This window comes from Pollachius pollachius (assembly GCF_949987615.1).
Source record: "Pollachius pollachius genome assembly, chromosome: 2".
In the NCBI taxonomy this organism is placed as follows: Eukaryota; Metazoa; Chordata; class Actinopteri; order Gadiformes; family Gadidae; genus Pollachius; species Pollachius pollachius.
This window is the reverse complement of record NC_136935.1, coordinates 46,774,297-46,797,596: the sequence shown is the minus strand read 5'-3', so window position 1 is coordinate 46,797,596 and position 23,300 is coordinate 46,774,297. Positions and strand designations below refer to the sequence as shown.

General features: G+C 48.9%; 3 protein-coding genes across 5 annotated transcripts; all 3 read right to left on the bottom strand.

The window, feature by feature from the left end:
* Positions 1-411: 411 nt before the first annotated feature.
* Positions 412-5,030, bottom strand: LOC307070748 (histone lysine acetyltransferase CREBBP-like). The gene is made up of 3 exons (XM_079729368.1): positions 4,944-5,030; positions 3,335-3,472; positions 412-2,967 (listed from the first exon to the last, which is right to left on the bottom strand). The coding sequence occupies exons 2-3, from the start codon at positions 3,440-3,442 to the stop codon at positions 1,546-1,548; spliced, it is 1,530 nt and encodes a 509-aa protein (XP_079585494.1). The 5' UTR covers positions 3,443-3,472; positions 4,944-5,030; the 3' UTR covers positions 412-1,545.
* Positions 5,031-5,859: 829 nt separating this feature from the next.
* On the bottom strand, positions 5,860-7,149 carry LOC307070753 (histone lysine acetyltransferase CREBBP-like). Of its 2 annotated transcripts, none has more exons than XM_079729376.1 (2): positions 6,944-7,149; positions 5,860-6,548 (listed from the first exon to the last, which is right to left on the bottom strand). In XM_079729376.1, the coding sequence occupies exons 1-2, from the start codon at positions 7,019-7,021 to the stop codon at positions 6,189-6,191; spliced, it is 438 nt and encodes a 145-aa protein (XP_079585502.1). In that variant the 5' UTR covers positions 7,022-7,149; the 3' UTR covers positions 5,860-6,188. The 2 variants fall into 2 exon arrangements, with proteins under 2 accessions (XP_079585502.1, XP_079585503.1); XM_079729377.1 differs by having other exon boundaries at positions 5,860-6,545.
* Positions 7,150-11,405: 4,256 nt separating this feature from the next.
* Positions 11,406-16,071, bottom strand: LOC307070747 (histone lysine acetyltransferase CREBBP-like). Of its 2 annotated transcripts, XR_013811574.1 has the most exons (4): positions 15,978-16,071; positions 14,378-14,515; positions 12,515-14,010; positions 11,406-12,076 (listed from the first exon to the last, which is right to left on the bottom strand). XR_013811574.1 is itself a non-coding variant. In XM_079729367.1 (3 exons), the coding sequence occupies exons 2-3, from the start codon at positions 14,483-14,485 to the stop codon at positions 12,583-12,585; spliced, it is 1,536 nt and encodes a 511-aa protein (XP_079585493.1). In that variant the 5' UTR covers positions 14,486-14,515; positions 15,978-16,071; the 3' UTR covers positions 11,406-12,582. The 2 variants fall into 2 exon arrangements, 1 of the variants encoding a protein (XP_079585493.1); XM_079729367.1 differs by having other exon boundaries at positions 11,406-14,010.
* Between the last annotated feature and the right edge of the window lie 7,229 nt (positions 16,072-23,300).

The window sequence follows — 23,300 nt, the reverse complement described above, 5'->3', positions numbered from 1 at the left end:
AGTTTGGGTCAGCTACCTGGTTAGATATAAACAACTAGAATGCAATACATTTTTCCTCCACTGTCTTATAATTAACTCAGGGGTTCGACTGTCATTCGGGGTTGCCGAATATGCAGTCCTTATCTCACAAGATCCGTAGTTTGCTTAATCAGAGTCAACTGAGGGGGTCCATGCGACACAGCTCTCCACCACAAACATTATAAGCCTTATTGTTTCTATTTGCCACTCAAACGTTATCTTCCTGCACCACTGATCATGCAGAAATGAAGATAAAGGTGTGCAACTCAAGCATTTGACCCCATCTGAACAAGAATGTGCTCTGGCCAGTATGATGTACCTACGGCTCAAACTCCAAGGTCCCCATAGTGGGCCGTTCAGTTAAAGCTGCTTACTTACAAGTTGTTTTTTTCTGTTGCACAGTTTATTTAACAATATGGTATACAAGTAAGAAATGAGTCTTTAACCAGTCTATACAGTGATTTCATTCTCTCTTCCTTATATTTATAGTATTTTGCTTAATAACTTGCATGATTTACAATAGGAGAAAAGCTTATCCCCCAATTCAAGTTTTTCGTGGGAGAGGAATAAGGGTTGATAACTTTCCGTTTGTCCGCGTTCATCTCCAAACAGACAGCCATTCCATCTCAGCTTAGAGGGCTGGTCTTTTTTCGAGCTCTTTACAATTTACATTTTAGTGACAAAAAAAACAAAACAACGCACGTTCCCCCCCACGCCCCCACATTAAAGCAATCATGTTCACCCACACAATGAATGATCTGTTCCCCAAGCCGCCGACGTTGCGGACAACAATCAGTTTGTTTTCAGCTTGCGAAGTGGCATCACCGTGTCGGGGCTTGGAGTCTGCGTCAGTGTCATCATGTGCGCCTGCATACATGTCCTTGTGTAACAAAAAAAAATAAACTGACTTTGTCCATTTCCTATTTCAGTATTATGAGCGAGTGCTGCTCAGACACAACAAGAAAAGGGGGAATTCTTCCTTCCTGCACCACGCGTCGTCCGGCAGAGAGCTAGAGACACAAGGCTGCAATGACCAGGAATGAGTTTAAAGAGAACCTGGCCCATAACAAAAACAAATCATTTTACAGTTTCAAACACAAAAACGGTACTTTTTTTCCCAAAAGGTACAAAATAAAAACGTATGAATAACATTAATTGCAGTTTGCGCATTTTTTTTCTTAAAAAAAATACATGAGAAAGGCATGAAAGCATACCAAAACAAAACCAAAATAGAACAAATATCGAGCACATTTGGTCTCAACCAAAAATATATATATATATTCTTTGTGATTCAACTGATTTTAAGTTTTATTTGCAAATCCCTCAACATTTTAAGAAATGTTGATATTGGTTTCTCATCATCTCTCCCCCCCCCCACCCCCCAACGTATCCCGTGTACAACTGTTTCAACTTTTTACACGTCAGTACAAAAAGTGTTCTCAACTTTAGAAAGACGAACAGAGCCCTCTGACAGACGGAGAGTCCAGGGTGCAGGACGGGGAACAAATGGCACACAACTCGGTGCTGCTACAACCCCTCCACAAACTTCTCTAAAGTGTCCCCGGTCGCGTCTCCCCCCGACCCCAAGTCCCCGCCGAGCCCCCCCCTGGCGGGGGTGTTGAGCTGCGGCAGCATGGCGCTCTGCTCCGGGGCCCCCATGTGTCCCGGCTCCAGGGGCCCTCCGAGGCCCGGCCGGGGGGACCCTGCGTGTTGGGGGGAGGGCTGGGGCTGCTGCAGGGGGCTGGAATGTAGCGGTGGCTGTTGCGAGGTGGGACACGGGGACTGGGCGGACACCGGGGATCGAACCTGGTTACCGAGCGTGTTGGCCAGGGCGGGTGGCCCGGGCAGGTGGGCGCCGCCCTGGGGCTGCAGGTGTGACTGGGGGCTCATGGCGCCCGGCGAGCCCATCTGCTGCTTGAGGACGGCTTGTTGCTGCTGGGGGAGCTGCTGCTGCTGCTGCTGCTGCTGCTGGAGCAGGCGCTGATGGAGCAAGTTCTGGGGGGAGTCCATCCCGATGCCGGCCTGGCCGATTTGAGCCATGGGAGGGAGCTGGCCCATGGCTCCTGTGGCTGCTCCTGAACCTGTCTGCATGGCCAGCTGCTGCTGGATGCGGAGCTGGGAGTAGGGGGCTGCCGTGCCCTGGGCTTGCGGTGGGAACTGGCCAGGGTGCCCTTGAGGCATCACTCCCTGCTGCTGCTGCTGCTGCTGCTGCTGCCTTAAAAGCTGCCGACGGTAGAGCTCCTGGATCTGCGCGTTGGAGTTGTGAGCTGGGTTTATCAGCTGTCCCTGGGGGCCCAATGCAGTCATGCCTGGGTTGGCGGGCTGCTGTGTTTGTTGCAGGGGCATTCCAGGCCTTTGCACAGCCACTCCCTGCATGGCCAGGGCCTGCAGGGCCGGTAAGCCTGCTGGCTGCTGCTGTTGCTGCTGCCCCACTTGCTGTGGCGGCTGGGGCTGGTTGGCGTTGTACCTGGCCGTTCTCTGCTTGATGAAAGCTGCCATGAGCTGGGGGTTGGACTTGAGGATGTTGAGGACTTGCTGCTGCTGCTGTGGTGAGCTGGGAGACTTGAGCGTGCGGAGGAGGTCCTGGAGCGCGTTGGGGGCGATGTTGCCGGGTCTCTGCGGGGTTTGTGGCCGGACACCGGGCTGCTGAGGAACCAGCATCCTCTGGGCCTGCTGCCCTTGGGGCATCATGGCTCTCTGCATGGTCAGGGCCTGTTGTGGGGACTGACCGGGAGCCAGGCCTGGTTGCTGAGGCTGTGCCCCCTGCATTTGGCCCCCGCCTCCAGGCCACTGTCCTGGGGCTATGTTGGGTTGCATCACCTGCGGGGCCCGGGGCCCTGGTACCATCTGCATCGGCGCTTGCATGGGTCCGGCCGTACGCTGCGGCTGCTGCGGGCTGATGGGCAGGCCGTTCACGTTGACTCGGTAGTTCTGCTGGTTCTGCTGGGCCTGAGCCAGATATATATATAAATACATCAGATTGTATTTTAGCAATTAATGAAATATGTGAATGACAGTGGGCTTGTAATGCTTTGCATGAGTGGTAGATATGGAGGTAAGGACCTTTGTGTGGGTTAAGTAAAGCAAAAGAAACCAATCCCAACCCCAATCGACAGGAAGCAATCCAAACCCAGAGCAAACAAAAGCCAAACAAACGGTCTCCATCAGGGAGAGCCAGAATCAGGTGAAGCTACCAGCTGTTCTGCTGGGGGAGGAGCCGTCGGGGCCTGCTGCAACCGCCTGGCTGCTCTCTGCTTGACGAAAGCTGCCATGAGATGGGGGTTTGACCTCAGGATGTTGAGGACTTGCAACTTACCTTAGGCATGACCCTGCCCTGCATGATTGCCATCCTCCTTCTCCTCATCATCGTGGCCCGCTGCTGCTTCAACTTGGGATCCCTGTTGGCCATCTCATGCTCCTCCATGATGTAGCAATGAACACGCAGGTCAACGCCCTGATGGCCGAGAGGGAGTGAGGCGGAAAGAAACCATGAGTTAGTGTGGGGAAAAAGGGGTGACTTTCTATTTTGCATCTATCTATCTATGAGCCAGGGATGCCAAGTGGTGCTCAATGCAGAACAAAAGGGGCGGAGCTTGACCCTCCACCTCTCTGGACATAGTCCAGCTGATTGGGTTGTAGGTTATAGCCAATCAACCTAGTTATGGTGAGAGTAATGGTATGCAGGTTATGGTTAGGGTTTAGGTGATAAAGTATCAGTGAATCCACTGTTTCTGATGGAATCGAACACTATGGTTGACCACCATGGTCTCAATACAGAGAATGCAAAGAACGGACTTGTGGTCTTGGGGAGAACGTACTTGCTCTTCATACTTGGAAGAAGGAACTTGCAAGATCACGCAGAACGATGTTGACAGTTTGAGAAGGTGGTCTTGCTGGTATTGCACACAGCACAGAGTCATAGCTGTAGTCATTACTCCTAGACACAACTATGCTTCTGTCTTTCTTCAACAGTTTGTTTTTTTGCTCCCATAACCCATAACATAAGACAGAGACAAACAAAAACACACACACATACACTGGTTTAATAGTAGATGCCGTTTATGTGTTATTCTATGCAACCTGCACAGCCAAACTGTTTGAGGATCTATTTCCTGGGAATAGAAATGTCAAGCGTGAAAATGATGTGCAATCAGGGGCTGAGATGTAAACATTACCAATCCGGAATATGAATAATTAATATAGTTGCAAGCAACGATAACCGGGTCCTTCTATTTGGCGAGCATGGTTGCAATGGCCTAATGAATTCATCATAGTAAACATTGTTTGATTTAGATAGGTATGATACAATTGCATAAGTATGCCTTATAACTGGTTTACCGGAAGTAAACATATCAAAGTATTCATCAACAATGTTTCTAAAGTATACAGTGTCAAAATACACGTCAAAACGGACTTTTGAGAAATGATGTGTGTACCCCTTTAAGGTCCGGCCTGCGTTGGAGAGTGGCCTCGGTTGGCATAGGCAAACTTCCAACCAATGCATCCAATTATTATATTTTGAATATTTTGAAATATTAAAAAACAGATACACAAACGCACGGGTTTAATAGTAGATGCCGTTTATCTGTGATGTTCTGCCACCTGCTGGTAAAGTGGTGCATTAAGCTTAAGAGCAATTACTGTAGCTGACACTGTGACGTCATGGAATGAGATATCGAAAGCAAAGTTACAGGTTTCCGGTACCTTCTGAAGCTATGCTAGGTTGATAGAATGTTCGATAATTAACATAGTATATGTTATGAAACATCGTTGCCAGACTTAAGATCAGACAAGTCTAAAATATCTGAGTGCTGACGCAGAAACTAAGCAAAAGAAAAACCTGCTGCTCATACGACGCTACCACACACACACACACACACACACACGCGCGCGCGCCTGTTATACTATTATACGTGTCGTCTTACCCTCTTTCGGCAGCGATCCTCCAAATCAACGGTGGGTCGAGATCAGCTTCACACAGATTAAACTCCACACATCCGCATACAGTTTCGTTTTAGGATGGGCTGGACCTGAGCCGGAGGTGGAGCTGGCCTAGTTCGTCCCTCTCCACCGAACAGCCTCCCACAGATGATGCGCCCAATGGTCGCCAATTATTCGAAATAAGGGTAAGATGCTGTTGGGTAGAGGAGAATTTTTCTAAATGTTAAATATGAGCGCTTCTCTTTCAGATGCACCTACTTTCTCTCTGACTCTCTTTACCTACTCACTTTTTTTTTTAATATGATCTGCTTTTAGAGATTCTTCTGTAAAACCTTTTGTGTAAGTGACTTGATTTTCTCACTGAGTCTGTGCTCTGTCTCTGCATCAAACAAGGCTCTCTGGGACATGAGGTAGGAGGTCTGGCCCTTAGCTTCTTTTTTTTATTGCACACAGTTTATTTAAAGTTCAGTGTGCAACTTTTCAACTGGCTTTTATCTTCAAATGACCTGTACATATCTGTAGTCCATGCTGACCGATAGTAAATTCAAAGATGAGGACAAAGATGATAAATTCAAAGATGATTGATAACTAGTAAGTTATCAATACATATACATACTGTACATTTGTATTTACAATTGATATATTAAACAAATAAAATATGTTGAAGCGGACGGACGCCTCTTTGTTTAAGATAATCATACATTGGGCCTCCCTTCCACTCACGCCACCCAGCCGATCACGCTGCGCTAGTTGGTGTCCAACAGTCGCAGTAACAGTTACACTGTTACTGAAGTTTTAAATTCTGATAGTCATGGGGAGGGAGTCATTCTGAAGCCTTCAGACTTTACCAATATGGTTACAACCTAGTGAAACCACAGTAATAGAGGGAGACCATCCGGCTTAGAGACAAAGACAAAAAAGTATCCCATTTTATTTTAGAAATGAATGGATAACAGAAGAAATATGTGAATGACAGCGGGCGTGTAATGCGTTGCATGAGTGGTAGATATGGAGGGAAAGAACTGTGTGATGGTTAAGTAAAGCAACAGAAACCGATCCCAACCCAAATCCACGGGAACCAATCCCAACCCAGGGCAAACCAACGCCAAACAAACGGTCTCCATGAGGGAGACGTGCAATGAGCGTCGGGGAAAGAAGGGGACATGAGCGCCGCTGCACTGGGGGTCTGGGGCTGGTTGGAGAGCGGTTGCTGGGGCGTCTGAGGGGTGTTAGGCTGCGGGAGGGTGATGGGAGTTCGGCACAAGTTGCTGCAGCTGCTGCTGCCGAAACTTGTGCTTGATGTTGAGGCAGAAGGGGACGGGACACTTGTTCTCCTGGCAGTGCTTGGCGTGGTAGCAGCACAGGGCGATCAGCTGCTTGCACACGGGGCAGCCGGCGTTGGTCTTCTTCTTGCAGACCTTGGTGTGCTGCACCACCCTCTTCATCTTCTGGCAGGACGGCAGGGAGCAGTTGGCGTTGCGACACTGGCAGGCGTGGACCAGCGACTGGATGCAGCGCTGGATACTCAGACGCTGGAGATCCTGGGGGCTCTTGGTGGCCACATCATCACTATTAGCCATCTTAAGCTCCTCCATGATGTAGCAATGAACACACAGAAAGAAACCATAAGTTAGTGTTGGGAAAAGGGGGTGACTTTCTATTTGTATATTGTAAATATTGCATATTTTGCCATGTTAACAGTTTGAGACCATGTTCTTCCTGGTATTGCCCACAGCACAGATATATATATATATATATAAATACATCAGATTGTATTTTAGCAATTAATGAAATATGTGAATGACAGTGGGCTTGTAATGCTTTGCATGAGTGGTAGATATGGAGGTAAGGACCTTTGTGTGGGTTAAGTAAAGCAAAAGAAACCAATCCCAACCCCAATCGACAGGAAGCAATCCAAACCCAGAGCAAACAAAAGCCAAACAAACGGTCTCCATCAGGGAGAGCCAGAATCAGGTGAAGCTACCAGCTGTTCTGCTGGGGGAGGAGCCGTCGGGGCCTGCTGCAACCGCCTGGCTGCTCTCTGCTTGACGAAAGCTGCCATGAGATGGGGGTTTGACCTCAGGATGTTGAGGACTTGCAACTTGCCTTAGGCATGACCCTGCCCTGCATGATTGCCATCCTCCTTCTCCTCATCATCGTGGCCCGCTGCTGCTTCAACTTGGGATCCCTGTTGGCCATCTCATGCTCCTCCATGATGTAGCAATGAACACGCAGGTCAACGTCCTGACGGCCGAGAGGGAGAGAGGCCAAAAGAAACCATGAGTTAGTGTGGGGAAAAAGGGGTGACTTTCTATTTTGCAATCTATGAGCCAGGGATGCCAAGTGGTGCTCAATGCAGAACAAAAGGGGCGGAGCTTGACCGTCCACCTCTCTGGACCTAGTCCAGCTGATTGGGTTGAGGTTATGTGTGTGTGTTATATAACACACACACACACACACACACACACACACACACACACACACACACACACACACACACACACAATAGTAGATGCCGTTTATGTGTGATGTTGTGCCATCTGCTGGTAAAATGGTGCATTACGCTTAAGAGTAATTACTGTAACTGACACTGTGACTTCATGGAATGAGATATCGAAACCAAACTGTTGTTTTTTGGGAGGGGACCTCTATGTGAATGGAAAGTTACAGGTTTCTGCTACCTTCTGAAGCTTTGATAGGTTGATAGAATAATGTTCGATGATTTACATATATGTTATCAAACATCGTTGCCAGATTTCAGATCAGACAAGTCTATAGATCATGTGGCCCACATTTTGACTTTAGTTGATTCTGAGAACATTATTTAAGTTTTTCCGAAAATATCTGAACCAAACGCACACACGTTATACTATTATACTTGTCCGGGAAGCCTTACCCTCTTACGGCAGCGATCCTCCAAATCAACGGTGGTCCAGATCAGCTCAACACAGATTGAACTCCACAAATCCGCACACACTTTCGTTATAGGATGGGCTGCAAACGTGTTTTAGGTGCCACCTATTGTCAACTAAAAGGAATTACCCGATTATATTAGACATTAATATAAAACTATTTACAAACTCTTCCCCACAACCCAAAGCGGATCCTAAACAGGAGGACCCATTTATAAAAATGTATTCTGGATTAAATCTAGGTTCAGCTCCAGCCGCAGGCATGGCCTCCGGTGAGAGTCATATGTACCTGCCGTTAAGGCGGCTGCAAGCAGGTACGTGTGTGGCCTGAGGAGTCTGCAGAGGCACTCAAGGACTGTTTCAACACCACATATTGGAATATGTTTAAGCAGGCTGCCACCCACAATCACTCCACTGACCTCCAGGAATACAGTGACACTGTCACTGCCTTCATCACCAAGTGCACTGAGGATGTAACAGAACTGAAGACCATCACCGTACGGACCAATCAGAAGCCGTGGCTGACAGGGGAGGTGTACAGGCTCCCGAAGGCTCGGAACGCTGCCTTCACGGCAGGAGATGTGGAGGGCCTGAGAACAGCTAGGGCCAACCTGTCCCGCGGCATCAGAGAGGCAAAGAGGCAGTACTCCAAGAAGATTTCCCACCGCTTCAGCAACAGCGGAGACACACGGAGCCTGTGGCGGGGGCTACAGATCATCACAGACTACAATCCCCCACCGCGGACCTGCGATAGCACCATCTCTCTGCTGCACGAGCTGAACACCTTCCTCGCTCGATTCGAGGCACAGAACACCACACCTGCACAAGAGTCCCCTCCCCCTCCTGATGACCTGGTGTTGACGCTGTCCCCAGACAGTGTGAGGAGATCATTCTGCAGGATCAATGGTCATAAAGCCACTGGTCCTCATAACATCCCTGGTCGTGTGTTGAGGGACTGTGCGGGGGAACTCACAGATGTCTTTACAGACATTTTTAACATCGCGCTGAGGCAGGCTGTGGTCCCCACGTGCTTCAAAGCCATCACCATCATCCTGGTCCCGAAGAAATCGACTCCTACCGTCCGGTTGCACTCACTCCCATCTTAATGAAGTGGTGAACGGCTGGTCATGCAACACATTGTCATGCAAGACAAAGCAGGTACAAAAATACACACTCCCTGATTGGCCTGATTGCGAGCAGGTGCCCGCAATCAGACCCAAACAACCTAGCAGATCCGGTGTGCTCCCAACATGTCCATACTCCACCTGCAGGCCAGACGCCGCACGCCCCCCCAAATAGATATAGCTAGGGTGTATTTGAAATTGAAGGTTTTTGATACAGGTTTAACAGACCTCTGATATGTTTAAATTGGTGGATACAATTCTAGACCTGAACTACGAGAGTAACGTGAAACGTTTTGTTTTTTGTGAAGGGGAAGTATCAATAAATGGTGACAAGTCTCTCCTCCCCCCCTCCCTGGACCCCTTCCAGTTTGCATATCGGTCAAAACGCTCGACCAATGATGCCATCTCCACTGCCTTCCACGCAGCTCTCACACACTTGGACACCAAAGACCCCTACGTCAGAATGCTGTTCATCGATTTTAGCTCAGCATTCAACACCATCATCCCCCAACAACTTATTCACAAACTGGACCGGCTGGGGCTGAACACCTCACTGTGCAACTGGCTGTTGAACTTCCTGACCGGAAGACCACAGGCTGTTAGGGTCGGCAGAAACACATCCAGCACAATCACAGTGAATACGGGCCCCCCGCCCCCCCAAGGATGTGTACTAAGCCCCCTCCTCTTCACCCTGACTGCACTCAATCACACATTTCCAACCTGTTTGTGAAGTTTGCGGATGACACAACTGTGGTGGGTCTCATCAGCAACGGGGATGAGTCACACTACAGGGGCGAGGTGTGCCGCCTGGCCCTGTGGTGTAAAAACAACAACCTCTCTCTGAACATCGAGAAGACAAAGGAGATTGTAGTAGACTACAGGAGAAAGCGCACCCAGCATGCTCCTCTGACCATCGACCGTGCTGCAGTGGAGAGGGCGAGCAGCACCAGGTTTCTGGGTGTGCACGTCGCAGAAGACCTTTCCTGGACCACCAACATCGCATCGCTAGCCAAGAAGGCTCAACAGCGCCTTTACTTTCTCAGGAAACGGAGGAGAGCTAAAGCCCCGGGCCCCCATCATGTGCACTTTTCATAGAGGCACTGTCGAGAGCATCCTAACCAGCTGCATCCCGGTGTGGTACGGCGCCTTGCACCTCATCCTGCCGCAGGTCCCTCCAGCGCATCGTGAGAGCGGCCGAGGAGATCATTGGTGCCACTCTCCCCTCCCTTGAGGACATATGAAGCACCCGCCTCACCCGCAAAGCCCTCTGCATTGCAGGTGATCCCACCCACCTGCCACAATGCCTCTTCAACCTGCTGCCCTCAGGGAGGAGGCTGCGGATTCTCCAGGCCAGGACCACCAGACTGAAAAACAGCTTCATGCACCAGGCTGTCAGAATGCTCAAACTCCCCCCCCCCCCCCCCCGTTCCCCTTCTGCCTCCTTCTCACTGAAAGCCATGGACTCTGCCCCCCCCCCCCCAGATCAACACTGAAATCTGTAATTTGCAACTTTCCTTTTTTGCACTATGCACCAATACCAGTCTCGTGTCTGTCCTTGTGTATGTACTATGTATATTTTTAAACATTTATTTATTTGATGTATTTTGCACCATTGGGGTTGGAGAGTATTGTTATTTCGATCCTCAGTATGTCCTGTACATATTGCTGAATAGACATAAAAAATGACTGAAGTTTTAGGTTTTCTAGGACCCTGGTTTTTCGTGACAGACATGATTGGCGAAGGAATCTCGTGAGAAACCAAATAATTCATGAACGTATTTTGCAACGCCACCCTACGACCAATAAACTTGGCCTTGCAGGCGCACATGGACAGGATGAACGGCAGCTGTCATTGTTTAAGGTTAGGACTTGAACAGTAAGGTCAACGCCAGCGAGCCGAGGGGCGAGTTATTCACTCTCAGTGGCTGGGTCATCTCATTCATTTGGAGAGGTCCCGTTCTATTTCATTGGAGTTATTATTAAGGATGTATTATTGACGAGTTTGGGTCAGCTACCTGGTTAGATATAAACAATTAGAATGCAATACATTTTTCCTCCACTGTCTTATAATTAACTCAGGGGTTCGACTGTCATTCGGGGTTGCCGAATATGCAGTCCTTATCTCACAAGATCCGTAGTTTGCTTAATCAGAGTCAACTGAGGGGGTCCATGCGACACAGCTCTCCACCACAAACATTATAAGCCTTATTGTTTCTATTTGCCACTCAAACGTTATCTTCCTGCACCACTGATCATGCAGAAATAAAGATATAGGTGTGCAACTCAAGCATTTGACCCCATCTGAACAAGAATGTGCTCTGGCCAGTATGATGTACCTACGGCTCAAACTCCAAGGTCCCCATAGTGGGCCGTTCAGTTAAAGCTGCTTACTTACAAGTTGTTTTTTTCTGTTGCACAGTTTATTTAACAATATGGTATACAAGTAAGAAATGAGTCTTTAACCAGTCTATACAGTGATTTCATTCTCTCTTCCTTATATTTATAGTATTTTGCTTAGTAACTTGCATGATTTACAATAGGAGAAAAGCTTATCCCCCAATTCAAGTTTTTCGTGGGAGAGGAATAAGGGTTGATAACTTTCCGGTTGTCCGCGTTCATCTCCAAACCCGCTCACATCTTGGTGTGATAACTAATCGGGACACTGTCAGACAGCCATTCCATCTCAGCTTAGAGGGCTGGTCTTTTTTCGAGCTCTTTACAATTTACATTTTAGTGACAAAAAAAACAAAACAACGCACGTTCCCCCCCACGCCCCCACATTAAAGCAATCATGTTCACCCACACAATGAATGATCTGCTCCCCAAGCCGCCGACGTTGCGGACAACAATCAGTTTGTTTTCAGCTTGCGAAGTGGCATCACCGTGTCGGGGCTTGGAGTCTGCGTCAGTGTCATCATGTGCGCCTGCATACATGTCCTTGTGTAACAAAAAAAAATTAACTGACTTTGTCCATTTCCTATTTCAGTATTATGAGCGAGTGCTGCTCAGACACAACAAGAAAAGGGGGAATTCTTCCTTCCTGCATCACGCGTCGTCCGGCAGAGAGCTAGAGACACAAGGCTGCAATGACCAGGAATGAGTTTAAAGAGAACCTGGCCCATAACAAAAACAAATCATTTTACAGTTTCAAACACAAAAACTGTACTTTTTTTCCCAAAAGGTACAAAATAAAAATGTATGAATAACATTAATTGCAGTTTGCGCATTTTTTTTCTTAAAAAAAATACATGAGAAAGGCATGAAAGCATACCAAAACAAAACCAAAATAGAACAAATATCGAGCACATTTGGTCTCAACCAAAAATATATATATATATTCTTTGTGATTCAACTGATTTTAAGAACCCCATTTGCAAATCCCTAAACATTTTAAGAAATGTTGATATTGGTTTCTCATCATCTCTCCCCCCCCCCCACCCCCCAACGTATCCCGTGTACAACTGTTTCAACTTTTTACACGTCGGTACAAAAAGTGTTCTCAACTTTAGAAAGACGAACAGAGCCCTCTGACAGACGGAGAGTCCAGGATGCAGGACGGGGAACAAATGGCACACAACTCGGTGCTGCTACAACCCCTCCACAAACTTCTCTAAAGTGTCCCCGGTCGCGTCTCCCCCCGACCCCAAGTCCCCGCCGAGCCCCCCCCTGGCGGGGGTGTTGAGCTGCGGCAGCATGGCGCTCTGCTCCGGGGCCCCCATGTGTCCCGGCTCCAGGGGCCCTCCGAGGCCCGGCCGGGGGGACCCTGCGTGTTGGGGGGAGGGCTGGGGCTGCTGCAGGGGGCTGGAATGTAGCGGTGGCTGTTGCGAGGCGGGACACGGGGACTGGGCGGACACCGGGGATCGAACCTGGTTACCGAGCGTGTTGGCCAGGGCGGGTGGCCCGGGCAGGTGGGCGCCGCCCTGGGGCTGCAGGTGTGACTGGGGGCTCATGGCGCCCGGCGAGCCCATCTGCTGCTTGAGGACGGCTTGTTGCTGCTGGGGGAGCTGCTGCTGCTGCTGCTGCTGCTGGAGCAGGCGCTGATGGAGCAAGTTCTGGGGGGAGTCCATCCCGATGCCGGCCTGGCCGATTTGAGCCATGGGAGGGAGCTGGCCCATGGCTCCTGTGGCTGCTCCTGAACCTGTCTGCATGGCCAGCTGCTGCTGGATGCGGAGCTGGGAGTAGGGGGCTGCCGTGCCCTGGGCTTGCGGTGGGAACTGGCCAGGGTGCCCTTGAGGCATCACTCCCTGCTGCTGCTGCTGCTGCTGCTGCTGCCTTAAAAGCTGCCGACGGTAGAGCTCCTGGATCTGCGCGTTGGAGTTGTGAGCTGGGTTTATCAGCTGGACAGCTGACAGCTGGGGGCCCAATGCAGTCATGCCTGGGTTGGCGGGCTGCTGTGTTTGTTGCAGGGGCATTCCAGGCCTTTGCACAGCCACTCCCTGCATGGCCAGGGCCTGCAGGGCCGGTAAGCCTGCTGGCTGCTGCTGTTGCTGCTGCCCCACTTGCTGTGGCGGCTGGGGCTGGTTGGCGTTGTACCTGGCCGTTCTCTGCTTGATGAAAGCTGCCATGAGCTGGGGGTTGGACTTGAGGATGTTGAGGACTTGCTGCTGCTGCTGTGGTGAGCTGGGAAACTTGAGCGTGCGGAGGAGGTCCTGGAGCGCGTTGGGGGCGATGTTGCCGGGTCTCTGCGGGGTTTGTGGCCGGACACCGGGCTGCTGAGGAACCAGCATCCTCTGGGCCTGCTGCCCTTGGGGCATCATGGCTCTCTGCATGGTCAGGGCCTGTTGTGGGGACTGACCGGGAGCCAGGCCTGGTTGCTGAGGCTGTGCCGCCTGCATTTGGCCCCCGCCTCCAGGCCACTGTCCTGGGGCTATGTTGGGTTGCATCACCTGCGGGGCCCGGGGCCCTGGTACCATCTGCATCGGCGCTTGCATGGGTCCGGCCGTACGCTGCGGCTGCTGCGGGCTGATGGGCAGGCCGTTCACGTTGACTCGGTAGTTCTGCTGGTTCTGCTGGGCCTGAGCCAGATATATATATAAATACATCAGATTGTATTTTAGCAATTAATGAAATATGTGAATGACAGTGGGCTTGTAATGCTTTGCATGAGTGGTAGATATGGAGGTAAGGACCTTTGTGTGGGTTAAGTAAAGCAAAAGAAACCAATCCCAACCCCAATCGACAGGAAGCAATCCAAACCCAGAGCAAACAAAAGCCAAACAAACGCTCTCCATCAGGGAGAGCCAGAATCAGGTGAAGCTACCAGCTGTTCTGCTGGGGGAGGAGCCGTCGGGGCCTGCTGCAACCGCCTGGCTGCTCTCTGCTTGACGAAAGCTGCCATGAGATGGGGGTTTGACCTCAGGATGTTGAGGACTTGCAACTTACCTTAGGCATGACCCTGCCCTGCATGATTGCCATCCTCCTTCTCCTCATCATCGTGGCCCGCTGCTGCTTCAACTTGGGATCCCTGTTGGCCATCTCATGCTCCTCCATGATGTAGCAATGAACACGCAGGTCAACGCCCTGATGGCCGAGAGGGAGTGAGGCGGAAAGAAACCATGAGTTAGTGTGGGGAAAAAGGGGTGACTTTCTATTTTGCAATCTATGAGCCAGGGATGCCAAGTGGTGCTCAATGCAGAACAAAAGGGGCGGAGCTTGACCCTCCACCTCTCTGGACATAGTCCAGCTGATTGGGTTGTAGGTTATAGCCAATCAACCTAGTTATGGTGAGAGTAATGGTATGCAGGTTATGGTTAGGGTTTAGGTGATAAAGTATCAGTGAATCCACTGTTTCTGATGGAATCGAACACTATGGTTGACCACCATGGTCTCAATACCGAGAATGCAAAGAACGGACTTGTGGTCTTGGGGAGAACGTACTTGCTCTTCATACTTGGAAGAAGGAACTTGCAAGATCACGCAGAACGATGTTGACAGTTTGAGAAGGTGGTCTTGCTGGTATTGCACACAGCACAGAGTCATAGCTGTAGTCATTACTCCTAGACACAACTATGCTTCTGTCTTTCTTCAACAGTTTGTTTTTTTGCTCCCATAACCCATAACATAAGACAGAGACAAACAAAAACACACACACATACACTGGTTTAATAGTAGATGCCGTTTATGTGTTATTCTATGCAACCTGCACAGCCAAACTGTTTGAGGATCTATTTCCTGGGAATAGAAATGTCAAGCGTGAAAATGATGTGCAATCAGGGGCTGAGATGTAAACATTACCAATCCGGAATATGAATAATTAATATAGTTGCAAGCAACGATAACCGGGTCCTTCTATTTGGCGAGCATGGTGGCAATGGCCTAATGAATTAATCATAGTAAACATTGTTTGATTTAGATAGGTATGATACAATTGCATAAGTATGCCTTATAACTGGTTTACCGGAAGTAAACATATCAAAGTATTCATCAACAATGTTTCTAAAGTATACAGTGTCAAAATACACGTCAAAACGGACTTTTGATAAATGATGTGTGTACCCCTTTAAGGTCCGGCCTGCGTTGGAGAGTGGCCTCGGTTGGCATAGGCAAACTTCCAACCAATGCATCCAATTATTATATTTTGAATATTTTGAAATATTAAAAAACAGATACACAAACGCACGGGTTTAATAGTAGATGCCGTTTATCTGTGATGTTCTGCCACCTGCTGGTAAAGTGGTGCATAAAGCTTAAGAGCAATTACTGTAGCTGACACTGTGACGTCATGGAATGAGATATCGAAAGCAAAGTTACAGGTTTCCGGTACCTTCTGAAGCTATGCTAGGTTGATAGAATGTTCGATAATTAACATAGTATATGTTATGAAACATCGTTGCCAGACTTAAGATCAGACAAGTCTAAAATATCTGAGTGCTGACGCAGAAACTAAGCAAAAGAAAAACCTGCTGCTCATACGACGCTACCACACACACACACACACACACACGCGCGCGCGCCTGTTATACTATTATACGTGTCGTCTTACCCTCTTTCGGCAGCGATCCTCCAAATCAAAGGTGGGTCGGGATCAGCTTCACACAGATTAAACTCCACACATCCGCATACAGTTTCGTTTTAGGATGGGCTGGACCTGAGCCGGAGGTGGAGCTGGACTAGTTCGTCCCTCTCCACCGAACAGCCTCCCACAGATGATGCGCCCAATGGTTGCCAATTATTCGAAATAAGGGTAAGATGCTGTTGGGTAGAGGAGAATTTTTCTAAATGTTAAATATGAGCGATTCTCTTTCAGATGCACTTACTTTCTCTCTGACTCTCTTTACCTACTCACTTTTTTTTTTAATATGATCTGCTTTTAGAGATTCTTCTGTAAAACCTTTTGTGTAAGTGACTTGATTTTCTCACTGAGTCTGTGCTCTGTCTCTGCATCAAACAAGGCTCTCTGGGACATGAGGTAGGAGGTCTGGCCCTTAGCTTCTTTTTTTTATTGCACACAGTTTATTTAAAGTTCAGTGTGCAACTTTTCAACTGGCTTTTATCTTCAAATGACCTGTACATATCTGTAGTCCATGCTGACCGATAGTAAATTCAAAGATGAGGACAAAGATGATAAATTCAAAGATGATTGATAACTAGTAAGTTATCAATACATATACATACTGTACATTTGTATTTACAATTGATATATTAAACAAATAAAATATGTTGAAGCGGACGGACGCCTCTTTGTTTAAGATAATCATACATTGGGCCTCCCTTCCACTCACGCCACCCAGCCGATCGCGCTGCGCTAGTTGGTGTCCAACAGTCGCAGTAACAGTTACACTGTTACTGAAGTTTTAAATTCTGATAGTCATGGGGAGGGAGTCATTCTGAAGCCTTCAGACTTTACCAATATGGTTACAACCTAGTGAAACCACAGTAATAGAGGGAGACCATCCGGCTTAGAGACAAAGACAAAAAAGTATCCGATTTTATTTTAGAAATGAATGGATAACAGAAGAAATATGTGAATGACAGCGGGCGTGTAATGCGTTGCATGAGTGGTAGATATGGAGGGAAAGAACTGTGTGATGGTTAAGTAAAGCAACAGAAACCGATCCCAACCCAAATCCACGGGAACCAATCCCAACCCAGGGCAAACCAACGCCAAACAAACGGTCTCCATGAGGGAGACGTGCAATGAGCGTCGGGGAAAGAAGGGGACATGAGCGCCGCTGCACTGGGGGTCTGGGGCTGGTTGGAGAGCGGTTGCTGGGGCGTCTGAGGGGTGTTAGGCTGCGGGAGGGTGATGGGAGTTCGGCATGACCCGGCCCTGCATGGCGGCCATCCTCCACCTCATCATCCCCGCCCGGTGTAGCCGGTGCTTCCGAAACTTGTGCTTGATGTTGAGGCAGAAGGGGACGGGACACTTGTTCTCCTGGCAGTGCTTGGCGTGGTAGCAGCACAGGGTGATCAGCTGCTTGCACACGGGGCAGCCGGCGTTGGTCTTCTTCTTGCAGACCTTGGTGTGCTGCACCACCCTCTTCATCTTCTGGCAGGACGGCAGGGAGCAGTTGGCGTTGCGACACTGGCAGGCGTGGACCAGCGACTGGATGCAGCGCTGGATACTCAGACGCTGGAGATCCTGGGGGCTCTTGGTGGCCACATCATCACTATTAGCCATCTTTAGCTCCTCCATGATGTAGCAATGAACACACAGAAAGAAACCATAAGTTAGTGTTGGGAAAAGGGGGTGACTTTCTATTTGTATATTGTAAATATTGCATATTTTGCCATGTTAACAGTTTGAGACCATGTTCTTCCTGGTATTGCCCACAGCACAGATATATATATATATATATAAATACATCAGATTGTATTTTAGCAATTAATGAAATATGTGAATGACAGTGGGCTTGTAATGCTTTGCATGAGTGGTAGATATGGAGGTAAGGACCTTTGTGTGGGTTAAGTAAAGCAAAAGAAACCAATCCCAACCCCAATCGACAGGAAGCAATCCAAACCCAGAGCAAACAAAAGCCAAACAAACGGTCTCCATCAGGGAGAGCCAGAATCAGGTGAAGCTACCAGCTGTTCTGCTGGGGGAGGAGCCGTCGGGGCCTGCTGCAACCGCCTGGCTGCTCTCTGCTTGACGAAAGCTGCCATGAGATGGGGGTTTGACCTCAGGATGTTGAGGACTTGCAACTTGCCTTAGGCATGACCCTGCCCTGCATGATTGCCAACCGCTCTCCAACCAGCCTCCTCATCATCGTGGCCCGCTGCTGCTTCAACTTGGGATCCCTGTTGGCCATCTCAAACTCCTCCATGATGTAGCAATGAACATGCAGGTCAACGCCCTGACGGCCGAGAGGGAGAGAGGCCAAAAGAAACCATGAGTTAGTGTGGGGAAAAAGGGGTGACTTTCTATTTTGCAATCTATGAGCCAGGGATGCCAAGTGGTGCTCAATGCAGAACAAAAGGGGCGGAGCTTGACCGTCCACCTCTCTGGACCTAGTCCAGCTGATTGGGTTGAGGTTATGTGTGTGTGTTATATAACACACACACACACACACAATAGTAGGTGCCGTTTATGTGTGATGTTGTGCCATCTGCTGGTAAAATGGTGCATTACGCTTAAGAGTAATTACTGTAACTGACACTGACTTCATGGAATGAGATATCGAAACCAAACTGTTGTTTTTTGGGAAGGGCCCTCTATGTGAATGGAAAGTTACAGGTTTCTGCTACCTTCTGAAGCTTTGATAGGTTGATAGAATAATGTTCGATGATTTACATATATGTTATCAAACATCGTTGCCAGATTTCAGATCAGACAAGTCTATAGATCATGTGGCCCACATTTTGACTTTAGTTGATTCTGAGAACATTATTTAAGTTTTTCCGAAAATTTCTGAACCCTGACGAGGAAACTAACCAAAAAAAACACACGCGCACAAACACACACACGTTATACTATTATACTTGTCCGGGAAGCCTTACCCTCTTACGGCAGCGATCCTCCAAATCAACGGTGGTCCAGATCAGCTCAACACAGATTGAACTCCACAAATCCGCACACACTTTCGTTATAGGATGGGCTGCAAACGTGTTTTAGGTGCCACCTATTGTCAACTAAAAGGAATTACCCGATTATATTAGACATTAATATAAAACTATTTACAAACTCTTCCCCACAACCCAAAGCGGATCCTAAACAGGAGGACCCATTTATAAAAATGTATTCTGGATTAAATCTAGGTTCAGCTCCAGCCGCAGGCATGGCCTCCGGTGAGAGTCATATGTTCCTGCCGTTAGGGCGGCTGCAAGCAGGTACGTGTGTGGCCTGAAGAGTCTGCAGAGGCACTCAAGGACTGTTTCAACACCACATATTGGAATATGTTTAAGCAGGCTGCCACCCACAATCACTCCACTGACCTCCAGGAATACAGTGACACTGTCACTGCCTTCATCACCAAGTGCACTGAGGATGTAACAGAACTGAAGACCATCACCGTGCGGGCCAATCAGAAGCCGTGGCTGACAGGGGAGGTGTACAGGCTCCCGAAGGCTCGGAACGCTGCCTTCACGGCAGGAGATGTGGAGGGCCTGAGAACAGCTAGGGCCAACCTGTCCCGCGGCATCAGAGAGGCAAAGAGGCAGTACTCCAAGAAGATTTCCCACCGCTTCAGCAACAGCGGAGACACACGGAGCCTGTGGCGGGGGCTACAGATCATCACAGACTACAATCCCCCACCGCGGACCTGCGATAGCACCATCTCTCTGCTGAACGAGCTGAACACCTTCCTCGCTCGATTCGAGGCACAGAACACCACACCTGCACAAGAGTCCCCTCCCCCTCCTGATGACCTGGTGTTGACGCTGTCCCCAGACAGTGTGAGGAGATCATCGCCATCCTACAGAGTGCATCAGTCAAGAATCTTGGGGTCCTGTTCGACCCTCAACTGTGCTTCAACCAACATGTTAGAAGCATAACTAGAATTGCCTTTTTTCATCTGAGAAACATTGCAAGAATCAGACCAATGTTATCTGCAGCGGATGCAGAGACACTGATTCATGCATTTGTTTCATCAAGACTGGATTATTGCAATGCACTGTTCTCGGGACTACCAAAATCTACCACAAAAAGTCTACAGCTTGTACAGAATGCTGCAGCTAGACTGCTGACCAGAACGAGAAGGTTTGATCATATCACACCTATTCTCGCCTCTCTGCACTGGCTACCAATAACTTTCAGATCGGACTTTAAGGTGCTACTGCTAACCTATAAAGCCGTGCATGGATCTTCTCCATCCTACCTGAAGGACCTGATCATTCCTTATAGTCCTTCTCGGTCCCTCCGGTCTTCGGGAGCTGGCCTTCTTTCACTGCCGAAGGTTAAAAAGAAATCGGCCGGACAGAGAGCGTTTGCCTATCGAGCCCCCTTCCTATGGAATAGGCTGCCACAAGTGATCAGGGAAGCTGACTCTGTGGAGCTATTCAAAGGAAAGCTCAAAACGCACCTCTACGATCTTGCATTTGGAACATAGGATTGTGAAAACGATTGTGAAAATGCGAAGTGAAGACCACTCTGGTTGTTTGTGTTGTTAATGCAGTATACATTCCCGCTATGTACTGTTCCGTTCTAATTCACTATTCAGTCTGTTCTAGCATGTTGCGGTGACTGGACTGGATGCCTGGACTCTCCTCATGGTCAACCGGCCAGCACCACATCACCATTTTTGTGCATGTATTTACCTGTATGTCAATTATGGCACCCATTGCACTCCTGACCATCCCTGGAAGAAGGATCCCCCACTATGCGTTTCTTCTCAAGATTTCTTCCTTGCTAATTTCAAGGGAGTTTTTTCTTGCCCTTGTGGGAGCTTGGGTAAAGGGGGGTGTCATAAATATTTGACTTGTTAAGCCCTTTGAGACTGTAATGGTGATTAAGGGCTATACAAATAAAATTGAATTGAATTGAATTGAATCATTCTGCAGGATCAATGGTCATAAAGCCACTGGTCCTTATAACATCCCTGGTCGTGTGTTGAGGGACTGTGCGGGGGAACTCACAGATGTCTTTACAGACATTTTTAACATCGCTCTGAGGCAGGCTGTGGTCCCCACGTGCTTCAAAGCCATCACCATCATCCTGGTCCCGAAGAAATCGACTCCTACCTTCCGGTTGCACTCACTCCCATCTTAATGAAGTGGTGAACGGCTGGTCATGCAACACATTGTCATGCAAGACAAAGCAGGTACAAAAATACACACTCCCTGATTGGCCTGATTGCGAGCAGGTGCCCGCAATCAGACCCAAACAACCTAGCAGATCCGGTGTGCTCCCAACATGTCCATACTCCACCTGCAGGCCAGACGCCGCACGCCCCCCCAAATAGATATAGCTAGGGTGTATTTGAAATTGAAGGTTTTTGATACAGGTTTAACAGACCTCTGATATGTTTAAATTGGTGGATACAATTCTAGACCTGAACTACGAGAGTAACGTGAAACGTTTTGTTTTTTTGTGAAGGGGAAGTATCAATAAATGGTGACAAGTCTCTCCTCCCCCCCCTCCCTGGACCCCTTCCAGTTTGCATATCGGTCAAAACGCTCGACCAATGATGCCATCTCCACTGCCTTCCACGCAGCTCTCACACACCTGGACACCAAAGACCCCTACGTCAGAATGCTGTTCATCGATTTTAGCTCAGCATTCAACACCATCATCCCCCAACAACTTATTCACAAACTGGACCGGCTGGGGCTGAACACCTCACTGTGCAACTGGCTGTTGGACTTCCTGACCGGAAGACCACAGGCTGTTAGGGTCGGCAGAAACACATCCAGCACAATCACAGTGAATACGGGCCCCCCGCCCCCCCAAGGATGTGTACTAAGCCCCCTCCTCTTCACCCTGACTGCACTCAATCACACACTTCCAACCTGTTTGTGAAGTTTGCGGATGACACAACTGTGGTGGGTCTCATCAGCAACGGGGATGAGTCACACTACAGGGGCGAGGTGTGCCGCCTGGCCCTGTGGTGTAAAAACAACCTCTCACTGAACATCGAGAAGACAAAGGAGATTGTAGTAGACTACAGGAGAAAGCGCACCCAGCATGCTCCTCTGACCATCGACCGTGCTGCAGTGGAGAGGGTGAGCAGCACCAGGTTTCTGGGTGTGCACGTCGCAGAAGACCTTTCCTGGACCACCAACATCGCATCGCTAGCCAAGAAGGCTCAACAGCGCCTTTACTTTCTCAGGAAACGGAGGAGAGCTAAAGCCCCGGGCCCCCATCATGTGCACTTTTCATAGAGGCACTGTCGAGAGCATCCTAACCAGCTGCATCCTGGTGTGGTACGGCGCCTTGCACCTCATCCTGCCGCAGGTCCCTCCAGCGCATCGTGAGAGCGGCCGAGGAGATCATTGGTGCCACTCTCCCCTCCCTTGAGGACATATGAAGCACCCGCCTCACCCGCAAAGCCCTCTGCATTGCAGGTGATCCCACCCACCTGCCACAATGCCTCTTCAACCTGCTGCCCTCAGGGAGGAGGCTGCGGATTCTCCAGGCCAGGACCACCAGACTGAAAAACAGCTTCATGCACCAGGCTGTCAGAATGCTCAAACTCCCCCCCCCCCCCCCCGTTCCCCTTCTGCCTCCTTCTCACTGAAAGCCATGGACTCTGCCCCCCCCCCCCCCCCAGATCAACACTGAAATCTGTAATTTGCAACTTTCCTTTTTTGCACTATGCACCAATACCAGTCTCGTGTCTGTCCTTGTGTATGTAGTATGTATATTTTTAAACATTTATTTATTTGATGTATTTTGCACCATTGGGGTTGGAGAGTATTGTTATTTCGATCCTCAGTATGTCCTGTACATATTGCTGAATAGACATAAAAAATGACTGAAGTTTTAGGTTTTCTAGGACCCTGGTTTTTCGTGACAGACATGATTGGCGAAGGAATCTCGTGAGAAACCAAATAATTCATGAACGTATTTTGCAACGCCACCCTACGACCAATAAACTTGGCCTTGCAGGCGCACATGGACAGGAAGAACGGCAGCTGTCATTGTTTAAGGTTAGGACTTGAACAGTAAGGTCAACGCCAGCGAGCCGAGGGGCGAGTTATTCACTCTCAGTGGCTGGGTCATCTCATTCATTTGGAGAGGTCCCGTTCTATTTCATTGGAGTTATTATTAAGGATGTATTATTGACGAGTTTGGGTCAGCTACCTGGTTAGATATAAACAACTAGAATGCAATACATTTTTCCTCCACTGTCTTATAATTAACTCAGGGGTTCGACTGTCATTCGGGGTTGCCGAATATGCAGTCCTTATCTCACAAGATCCGTAGTTTGCT